Genomic DNA, 11097 nt, shown 5'->3' with positions numbered 1-11097 from the left:
AGCTCCTTGGGTTTTTGACAGAAGAGGACCCAGTTAACCCTCAGATCAAGAAGAACAAACAGCCTGCCCAGGGGAATGCCAGACAAGCCTCTTAGCTCTCCCCCGCCACTGCCCCTCCCACCATAGTGTGCCCCTGGACGGCTGCTCACGGCCATCCTCCGGCCCCTGGCACATAGGGTGGAGGGGTCAGCTGTGTGTCAGGGGCTGCCTCGGCATCCTTGCAACCACCTCTCAGAAGGTCATGGGACCTGGTGCATACCCAGGGGCACGTGGGCTGAAACCAGCCCCCCTGGATCCCTGCCCCAGCCACCCCTCAACCCTGAGGGGCACTCTCCAGGCTTTCTGCACTGACACGGGTAGGGGCCCAGGAGGAGTGTCAGCACTTTGAGCCTGGTGGCATTTTCTTTCGTGGACTGACAGCAGAGGGGCAGAGCTGGGGCCAGCAGACACAGCACGTCCCAGGTGTCTGACCTCCTATACCACACGTGGACCCAGCTGGAGCCAGCTGGGGAGACCACGACAGCCCCATGTCCGCACCAACTCCTGCCACCTAGCCTGTGTCACTGCAGCCTGAGCAAAGGCCCCCAAAGCCTGCCCACTTTGAGGCTATCTGGAGAACCTGAGGCAGGTGCTCCTGGGCTGGGGAAGCGAGCCTGGGTGCATACCAGGGCCCAGGGGACTACAGGGTGTCACAAGGAGACAGAGGCGGAGCACAAAGCCGCCCAAAGCCAGGGCATTTGCCTGGGGCTCTGGCCGAGAGATAGGCTGCTGAGACGACCTCAAAGAAAGCAGCACCTCAGTCACCCGAGAGGTGGCTCAGGGTCACGGTCCAGTTTGGGGGCCCTCAGGCCATGCCTCCTGCACTGGGAACTGGGTGACCTGGCGACTCCCTCCTGGTCAGAAAGGTGTCCAGTGCTGGGCCCGGACCCAGGACTAGGCCTCAGCCTGCACCCTACCCACCTGACTTGGGAGGGCGAGCAGATTGCAGAAACTAGCTCCCCCCAGCATGTGGCGCTGCCCTGCCCTGCCCCCCAGTCCTAACCTGTGGCTGCAGCTCCTGGACAGCTACACCCAACAGTAAGGCCGTTGCTCCACCAGGCCCCGCAGGCCAGGCGGAGCAAGAATCCAGCCATTCCCACCTCAAGCCACAGACACCGCCTCCCCCAGGAGGATACCAAGGCACCCATGGAAACAACCAGAAGCCAGGCTCCAAATGAGAGCAAATCCGAGACAAGGCAGAGCCTGTTGGGCACACGTTTATCCAGGCCTCCTGCCCCAAGAGGGCTTCGGGAGGCCAAGGGCGTCCGCCAAGGGCAGGGCTCTCTTAATCCTGGAGACCAGCTCCTCCAACCGTCGGCCTGAGTGTTCAGCTGGCTGGGCATCCTCTCCAGCCAGGCCCCAGTCACTGTCCGGCTTCCTTGGCCTGCCACACCAGCTCCCCGGAGATGTAGGTGGCCCAGACATGTAGCGTGTCGTCGAGCACTATGAAGTCTGGTTGGAGTCAGGCAGTGAGGAGATGGCCGAGGTGGGCCTGCTGCCACCCCTGCGTGGAGTCGTCCCTCCAGCACCCACAGTTGGGGGGACTGGAAACCAAGGCCCAGGGCCACGGCCCAGCCCACCACAGGCTGGCGCGAGAGTCCCGGAGGCAAGCACTCCAATGCCCAGCAGCTAGGGGTGAGTGAGGGGCCCTCACCTGGCCTTGTCTCAGATGCCAGAAACCACCCTGCCCTGACCGGAAGAGGGGCTACTCAGCTGTGGGGAGCTAGGAGGCCCAGGCCCCCAGAGCACACGCGGCCCTCACCTGCATCGGCACCGAAGTCCAAGGTCCCCTTGTGTGTCTCCAGCCCCAGCAGCTGGGCAGGGTGCAGGGAAGCAGCCTCCAGAGCCGACTCCACGCTGCAGCCTGCAGGGACATGGCCTGGCAATGCCGCAGCCCTGCACGCCCAAGCTCCCAGGCTGCGGGGCGGGGCGGGGTGGGGCGGGGCGCTGACCCTGCTCTGCAGCAAGAGGGGCAGGTTGATGGTGCCTGCCCTCTCCCAGCCACCCCCACCCCGCCCTGCAGGGACCTCCTCCTCACAAAGCGCCCACTGGGCCCATGTGCCCATGGGACCTCCGTCTTCCTGGGTCCCGGGAGAGCCCCCGGCACAAGGAGGCAATGCCCTGGGCCAACCACACCACCAACCTGGCAGTCACCCAGGGTTCTGGACTCTGATCCCCAAAAAGAGGTCAAGTGACCACACCCTCTTCCGCACCCCCCATGGCCACACAGCCCCTCTCCCCTGCCCAAATGCTCTAAACCAAAAGGCAAAGGAAGAATGGGGGTGTGGGGCCCTGTTGCCCCCACTCTCCCCCCAGCCTCTTGCAGGTGCAGCCTCCACCCTGACACACCCAGTGTGCACACGCATGTACGGGTGGCTCCGCTCTCCCCCCAGCCTCTCCCCTGACACTCCCAGTGTGTACATGCACGTACAGGTGCCCCCGCTCTCCTCCCAGCCTCTCACAGGTGCAGCCTCCGCTGACATACCCAGTGTGCACACGCATGCACACCGGCCCACTGACCTGTGGCCTGCAGGAAATGGCGGACACAGACGTCCATCGGAGCAATGCTGCCGCACAGTGTCTTAGTGCCTTGAGAGAGACACCAGCTGGTAGGACCTGGGTTCGCAGGCTCACTAGCCGGAGCTGGGGGGCCCCCAAGGGTCTTGCCTCCCACCAGAGAGGCCAAGAGGCTGCTCCCATGGGGAAGTTGGGGGCGTAAGTCACCTGCTACATAGGCCGTCAGCCCATCCACCTCCACCTCCTGCTGTCCTAGCGTGTGACGGCCGTTGCCCAGGCCCAGGGCAGGGACTGCATCGGTGACCAGCACCAGTCCTTTAGAAAAAGAGGCTTTAGGACCTGCCCTGCTGGGCCAGCCCGCCTGCCCGTCAGACCCTGCACACCAGCTCACCCTGGGGATGGGCCCGGTGGGCAATGCGCAGGGCGGCAGGGTTGGTATGCATGCCATCTGCAATCATTCCATAGAAGATGCAGCGGCCTGGGGGCAGCTGGTCACTGGTCAGGAGCCCCACGATGCCTGGGTCACGGTGGTGGAACTGGGAGGGGACAGGAGGAGCCGGCTGAGTGACCGACAGTGGAAGCGCTGGGTCACACCCCCAGAGGCCAGGGCAGCACTCACAGGCAGCATGGCGTTGAAGAGGTGGGTGATGAAGGTGGCCCCGCGCTGCACGGCTCCCTCCGCGGCCCTCAAGTCGGCCACCGAGTGCCCTGCGTGCGGACCTGGATTCAGACTACACCCAGTGCAGGCCCACCCCACAGCCCACCTGGGGGCCTCTCACCTAGGGACACACAGATGCCACGAGCCGTCAGCTCCTCGATCACCTCGTGGCTGCGGTGCAGCTCTGGGGCCAACGTCACGATGCGCACGTTGTCCAGGGACCCGTAGGTGGCCAGCACATCGTCGAAGCCATTGGCCTCAAAGGAGCGGAGGTGGGCCTCTGGGTGTGCACCCCGCTTCTCCTGGCTGATGAACGGCCCCTCCAGGTGCACCCCTGGGGAGGGGAGGAGCAGCAGTGGCTCCGGCAGGCGACCCTGCCTTGCCCCCACCTAACCACCCTCCCCGTGGGGCACCTGGAGGGGGCAGGGCTGCCAGCAGGTCCCTGAGGAGCCTCCCAGGATGGGCAGGGAGGGGATCAGCCACTCACCGAGGACCCCTGCCCCATGGGGACCACCACTCTTCACGGGGATCTGAGGAAGGACCTGGGGGGAACCAGCTGTTAAAGCCCCACCCCCCACTGCCCAGCACCCAGAGGTCATAGCCAAGGTCAGGGATCACAGGTCAGAGGTCAGCACAGAGCCAGGCCCCCGCTGGCCATCCCCTTGGGCACTAGAGAATGCCATCAGGACACTCAGGAACATAGAAATGGGGCCCAGAGTGCCTGCCCTGAGGACCAGGAGGCATCAGAGGGGTTCCACATGGGCAGGAGCCCCAGCCCAGGCAGGGCGAGTGCCAGTGTGAGCCGCAGAGCGTTCTCTGCACAGGGAAGACCCACTCCACAGCCCAGCACGGCCATGCAGCAGAGGCAGAGCCAGACCCGGGCAGGAAGGTCCCTGCCCCCCCAACACGGCCGGGCGTCCACCTCCAGCCCTGCCAAGTCCCCGGTACGGCTGGCGGCCCGACTGTGGCCCTCTGCTGAGCTCCCCACCCCAACGTAGGAGGGATTTTTAAGAGGCTTGTACGTGGGGGGTGCTAGGAAGAAGGTAGCTGGCCATCAGGAGCTTAACAGCGGCCACGCAGGGGACAAAGCAGCCCCTGGGCTCGGGTCCTGGCATCTGCTGCCGCGAGAAGTGGAGTGACGTGGGCTGGGAGGTGATGAGGAGCTTGTCAGAGTGGCTGGGCCTGGAGCTCCTGCCCAGGGTACCCAAATACCTGGAGGGTGCAGCGCGCAGCCCGGGGCAGGGGCAGGGCCAGAGCCCTCGGTGGTAAGCGAGTCGGTTCTTGGGCTCTCAGCAGGTCCGCACACAGGCCTGGCCCTCTGAGGCAGACGTGAGGGTTCTCTGTGGGGGTCTGCCCAGCCCGAGAGAAAGCACGCGGAGTCCCTGACCTACGGCGTGCCCAGCGGCCTGCGGGTGCCTGCGCACAAGCAGAGCGCAGGGCGGAGTCTGGGGCCAGCCAGGGAGGCCGAGGGACACTCGCTGCCAGCCAGAGGCCCCAGGGCACCTGCGACCGGCCAGGGTGGGCCGGGAAGCAGAGAGCACGAGGATGACGGGCAGGAGCCTCCTCACACCCTGGGGCACAGCACGCCTCCCAGGACACAAGAACGGGCGTCAGGAGTGAGGGTACGGGGCACCGGGCGAGCTGGCGCCAAAGCGAGGGCACAAGGGCTCCTGCTCCTGACTGGGAGACAGAGGGGACAGGGACAAGAAGACGACAGAGCCAGCCCCGGAGGCCTGCCGGTGCGGCGGCCCAGAGCAGGGACAGGAAAGGGTCTCTGAAGACGTGAGCCCAGACAGCCAAACACACACCAGCGCCCACCTGCAGACTGACAGGACCTGCCGTCGGCAGTGCCACCACGTCACCCCGAGACTGGGGTCCCGAGAGAGGGAAGGAAAGACCTCCCAAAGGTTCCAGAGAGAAGAGACACGCACGTCATCCCCACGTGCCCAGGTCAGACAGCTTCCGAGCCTCCAGCAGCAAGGCTGAGGCCAAGAGCAGTACAGCGGTCCCGTTGGAACCGAGAGGAAAATGACACCCAGCCCAGGTCTCTGAGCACAGCCCAGCCACCGGTCAAGGAAACAAAAGCATCTTCAGACATTCGCGGTCTCAGAAACTGACCTCTCGGGGACAGCCAGTGGCCTGGTAGTTAAGGCGGCTGGTTCCCACATAGGCGACTGCGCAGTTCAAGTCCAGGACATGACGGCTTGAGAAACACGCCAGGCACGGGCATGCTTGCGCCGACTCCCCAAAGGGCAGAGACAGAAGAAAGGACGGCAGCGTGACCGGTCCCCGTAGTGGGGGTGAGGTGCTTTCTCACTGTGCCTCTCTTGTTTTGGTCTCTCCAGCCAGGGCATGTACCCTTTGGAAAATTTTTTAAAAATCAAGACCTCTTTTCTTAGAAGGTACTGGAGGATTAGCTCCACCAAAATGAACAAATGAAGGTGGAAACCTGCAAAGAGAGATGCAGGGCCTCGGACCCAGACCTGGCAGGAAAGCGGGAAGGGCTCCGTGAAGAGCAGGAGCCCCTGGGGCGCAGGGCCTACCAGCCCTAGGGAGGGAGGAAGGGAGGGCAGGCTGCCAGACGGACTGGTAACAGCCCATGGTGTGGTGCCTGGCCTGGGAGGACGACGCTGCAAACCGACTCAAGGCAGCCACTAAAAAACCTAAGTGAGGGGGGTGAGCAGGTGACATGGTGGTTAAAGGTGCTGGATTCCCACGTGGCCAAGCACAGTTTGAGTCCCAGACCTTGCTTTCTTGCTTCCTGCCCCCTTCCCCTGGGTCAAATTTTAAAAATAACAAATGGAATTAAATAAATAATTCTTAAAAAAAAAAAAACTAAGCAAGGGGTCAGCAGGTGCTATGGTTGGTGAGGCTGGACTCTCAAAAAAAAAAACTAAGCAAGGGGTCAGCAGGTGGTATGGTTGGTGAGGGTGGACTTTCTCGTGGCCTACAACAGTTCTCGTCCCGGACCAGACAGCTTCAGACTCACGCTGCGTGCCTCCGTGCACATACCCAGAACCTGAAAGAACAACGAGGGGACTGCAGCCTGCCAACACCGGAGGGGGTCTCGCACTCCTCTCTCTCATGCACGTGAACCCATGTGCCCTATGGCAAATCTCTCTCAAAATCCCAAGCAAATGGGCAGCAGACGGCATGGTGGTGAAGGCCCGGCCCCATGTGGCTGGCTCGGCGGGTAGAGGCCCAAACTAACTAGAAAAAACACCCAGGGCACGTGTGCAAGCATGCTCAAAACCCTAAAAGGGACATGGAGAAAGGATTGTGGTGTGGCTGTCCCCCCACAGAGTGACTTCTCACTCGCCCCCATCCCCATTCCTCTCTGGAGAGATCATGCCCCTACAGCAAAAATTCAAACGCACACCACCACCAAGTGAACAGTGAGCACTGGCTCAGAGGAAGGCAGAGTCGGCGAGTAAGAACACGGGATGCAGCGGCTTCCCTTCAGCACCAGTGGCCACTCGGTGTGGCTGTCCCACCCCAGGTAACGGGCTGCTTGGGGGAGGGGCAGGAAGAGGGACTCCAGGTGCAGAAGGCGCTGACCTTCCTCTTTCCCAGCGGGAAGAACGGTCCCTGCCCTGAACTGGAAAGTCAGTAGGAACACGGGCATTCTGAGGTCAGAGGGCGAATTCCACAACAGTGACTGTCCCTAGGGTGTGAACCGGTAGGGGCAAAGGCTGCTGCTCTTAACAAGCCATCTGGACATCCAAGTATGCTAAAGACTAAAGAGAAAAATACTCGCTCACTTTTTCTAGAATTCAAGGGTTCTCTAAAAGTTTGTACAAAATGTGCATTATGGAAAAAGTATGCATGGATTTCAAAACATTTGACTCCAACATAAACTTGGAAAACTCCATTTTTCCATGAAGCTCCCCCCGAGAGGTTTTCACTATAGGGTGCACGAGCTCACCCGAGAGACAGTCAGTGAGAGGGAAAGTAAAAATCACCCCCAGGGGGACAACCACACTGCAACCCCTTCTCCATCCTCCTCCCGGGATCTTGGGCATGCGCGTGCGCACACACACATGCACCCAGCGTGAATTGGAAGCCACCAGGTTGGGATTAACCCCAGGGAGTCCAGCGATGTGACCACTATCCCATCTGCCGGCCCCTCCATTTTTTTTCTTTTCTTTTTCTTGAGAGTTTTCACTATACAGCACGTGCGCTCCCCAGAAAGAGACAGAAAGCAATAAATCACCCCCCGGGGGGATGGCCATGCCGCAATCCCTTCTCCTCCATTCTCCTCTTGGGATCTTGGGCACGCACGCACACGCTCCCAGCATGAGTTTAAGCCACTGGGTGCAGGACTCGAACCACAATTGACTACATGGGAGTCCACTGACATAGCCACTAACTGCTGGTCTCTCCTGAAGTGTTTGAAGTCTACTCATAAAGCTTTGGAAGGTAAAGAGCAAGAGTGCGCCGAGAGAGGGCAGAAGGAATGGCGGCCTGGAGGTGCAGGAGCTAGGCACACTCAAGGCAGGGAAGCAGTGAAGAAAGCCCAGGTGTGAAGGGTGTGTGGGCCACGCCTGAGGGGTCTGACCTTGGCTCTGCAGACAAGGGTCCGGAAGCTGAGGAGGAGGGTCAGAACTGCCTCATGCAGGCCAGAAGGTGGCACAGTGTTTAAGGCAGCTGGACCCCCATGGCCGACCGCACCGTCCTAGTCCCAGACCCAGCAACTTGAAAAACCACACAGGGCACGTGGGAACCTGCCCCAAATCCCCAGTGTAGAAGGGACTGCAGCATGGCCATCCCCAGAGGTGCTTTCTCGCTTCCTGTTTCCAGCAAGAGCACGTGCCAGCCACACACACACACACACACACACACACACACACACGACGGCCTCATGCTAGGGCCAGGGAAGAGGCCCCGAGAAAACAAGCAGGTGGGGCGACTTCTGGCAAAGTGGCCCTCCAAGGCCCCAGGTGTGAACGGGCCCTGGAGAAAGGCGGGCTAGACGGCAGGACTGGAGTGAGGCCCCCTGGCTTCCAAGAGGATGCTGGTATTGTTTCCCATCACCAAGCCCTCCACCTCCTTGACCTCCACGACCAAGTCTACTCTCGAGAGCCCTGGTCCTAAACGTGCTTCCAGAGGGGTAAGTACCTGGACTGCAATGGGTGCCAGGAAGAAAACCCAAGACTTCTGAGAGGCTCCTACTCCACACTCCTCCCTGCAGAGCTGCAGTCTGCCGCAAAGTGCAGCCAGGCCACGCACGGAGCCCAGGGCGGCATGGACAGTCAGCAGGGGAAGGTAGGCTTGGCTCGGAAGGGCAGCCTGGGGCCAGGCGGAGTGCTTGGGGGGCCCAGAAAGAACCTAAGGGCCAGGATGGCCAGAGCAGGTGTGGGAGGGCAACGAGCTGGGCCCTGATCTTCGGGGAGAGTCGGATGCGCTCTGCTGCAGCAGGAGAGTTTGGAGCCTCGCCCTGGACTCTGGCGGGAGCCACAGACGTTTCCAGGCCACCGTTTGCTGAGTGTTTCGCCCATACCCAGCACAGCACGGGCACACGCACCCCACAGCCCCCTAAGAGACACGCTCTGCTCCTGTGCTCACTTCAAGTTTGAGGAAACGGAGGCTCCAAACAGTGAGATTGGCCCAAGGCTTCCAGCTGAACTGAAGGCATCAGGAGGCCAGAACCAAATCCAGAGCCCACGCCAGAGACTTCAGTCGCTGCTCTGCCCCTGTGGCCACTCCCAGAAAGGGCCAGCAGGCAGCAAGGCGACCCACAGTCCCACGAAGATCGTGTACCGGAGGGGACAGCAGCCGGGGCAACGGAGAGGACAGACACTGCTGATTAAAGCACTGTGACGGGGCCAGCCCCAAGGCCTAATGCTTAAGGAGACCGGACCCCATGTGGCTGGCTGTGCAGTGCACACGCTGGCCCCAGAAGCGTCAAAAACACGCCAGGCCCATGTATGTATGTGCCCCAAATCCCATCAGGATGAAGGGGGGACTGCAGTGTGATTACACCGCAGTAGGAATGCTTTCTCCTGGTGAACAAGCCTGCCCTCTGGCCAAAAAAACAAACAAACAAAAAAACCCAGTAACTGTTGACTCCCTACACTAACTGCACTGTGGTTGTGTAAGCGAATATGAACGGTTAAAACAGCAGCTCCAGGGGCTTAACAAACACACCAGGCACACGTATGCAAGCCCCAAATCCCAACAGGATGGAGTTTTAAAGGCAAGGGATTGTGGCATGACCTGCCCATTGGAGGGTGCCTTCTCCCTAGGGCTAGCTCATGCACCCTCCTCTAGACTGAGAAGGGGAGGAGAGGTAAGGAGGAGAGGCGGAAAGGGAGGGGTGGAGGAGAAGAGAGGAAAGAAAGGAACAAAGCATGACGGGCTAGCAAGAGCACAGTGGTTAAGGCAGCTGCACCCTGCTCACGGTGTGAGTCTCCATGAGGAGATGGGGGGACTGCAGCCTGGACACCTCCCCGCGCCAGGGGCAGGGCACTTTCTTACTTTGTCTCTCCTCTCTCTGGCAAGCACACATGCACCACAGCAAATTAGAAATAAATTTTGAGCTATTCAAACTACAAACAGTTCAGGGGGACCAGCAGATGGTATAATGGCTACGTCGCTGGACTGCCAGTTAGTCGACTGCAGTTCGAGTCCCGGACCCGGTGGCTTAAACTCACGCTGGGCGCATGTGCGTGCGTGCCCAAGATCCCGAGAGGAGAGTGGAGGAGAAGGGATTGCAGCGTAGCCATCCCCCTGGGGGGTGATTTCTCCCTTTCTGTCTCCCTCTCTCTGTCTTTCTGGTGAGGACATGCCTCCTATAGCAAAAACCTTTCTTTAAAAAAAAGTTCAGGAAAAATATGCTCAGGTGGTAGAAGTCTAAATAATAAGACAAAGCAGAATTAAATTTGAAACCCTTCACAAATGGTAACTGTTTTAAACGAAGTGGAATCAATTACAACCAAACTCCTTCCAGGTAAAGGGGAGAGTAGAAGGGAGGGGTCACAGGAACACGGGGTGGGGAGTCTTCCTTCAGGTGCCATTCATGCCACAAACAGGTTAGGGAGGGTGGGCCTGACCAGCAGCTATGCCTGTGGCAATCACAAAGTCCCCAGAGTCCTTGGTCAGGAGGCCTCTGGAGCCTGGAGGCATGATAATGTAAAGTAGGGGAGGCGTGTGGCAGGGGGAGGGTGGGAGATAGCAAATACAGGGGTGGGGCCGGCAGAGGCAGCCAGACCCCCTGCCATACCCAGGTACCATGCAGCATACTGGGTGGTGGACATGCACCAAGATTTGAAAATAAGGTGGTGGGTCAGAAACCAGTACAGGCTAGGTTAGGTGCTATGCAGAGAAAGCCAGACCCCACATGCCCCACCCAGGTTGAAACTCCAGCCCCTGAGGCTTGGAAAACAGGCCAGGCCAGCGAGCACCTGCCCAAGATCCTGAAAGGACGAAGGGCGGAAGGGGACTGCAGCGTGACCAGGCCGATGGGAGTGCTCAGCCGCTCCCAGGCACGTGCACGTTCTAAATGCCTCAACCGCTCCTGGAGCCCCTTTGCTCACCTTGTGATACACCTCATGTGGGGAAGTAACCAGGGTGGGGCAGAAGGAGGTGACACCGTGCGACAGGAGCCTCTGGGCCACCAGGGCAACCCCTGAACCCACGTCCTCCGTGACCAGGGAGAAGTCAACACCAAATCCACCTGTGGCCACAGAAAAAAAAGGGTCGCAGAAAGCTCAGAGCGCCTGCCCGGGGTGCCCTGGCCCCTCCCGGGCCGTACCGTTGATCTGCACGTCGATGAAGCCGGGCGCGAGGATGCGGCCCCCGGCGTCCCGCTGTTCGTCGGCCACACGCCGCTCCTCGAAAAACAGCTTCTCCGGGGCCAGAACGCGGCCCCCGCGCACCCCCCG

At 60.5% G+C, this 11097-nt stretch overlaps 1 protein-coding gene across 1 annotated transcript; it reads right to left on the bottom strand.

Moving 5' to 3' along the window:
• Window positions 1-1238: 1238 nt before the first annotated feature.
• Window positions 1239-11091, bottom strand: AMDHD2 (amidohydrolase domain containing 2; the record flags this gene model as incomplete). Its single annotated transcript, XM_006146411.2, has 10 exons — window positions 1239-1491; window positions 1802-1903; window positions 2560-2628; window positions 2764-2871; window positions 2948-3092; window positions 3176-3264; window positions 3336-3548; window positions 3702-3756; window positions 10750-10889; window positions 10968-11091. Coding segments are annotated over 10 exons (1134 nt in total), but the record flags the coding sequence as incomplete, so codon positions are not given.
• Window positions 11092-11097: the final 6 nt, after the last annotated feature.

Source organism: Tupaia chinensis, unplaced genomic scaffold (assembly GCF_000334495.1).
Source record: "Tupaia chinensis unplaced genomic scaffold, TupChi_1.0 Scaffold000178_1, whole genome shotgun sequence".
NCBI lineage: Eukaryota > Metazoa > Chordata > Mammalia > Scandentia > Tupaiidae > Tupaia > Tupaia belangeri.
Note: the sequence above shows the minus strand (reverse complement) of the source record. Positions and strands in the feature narration are given on the sequence as shown.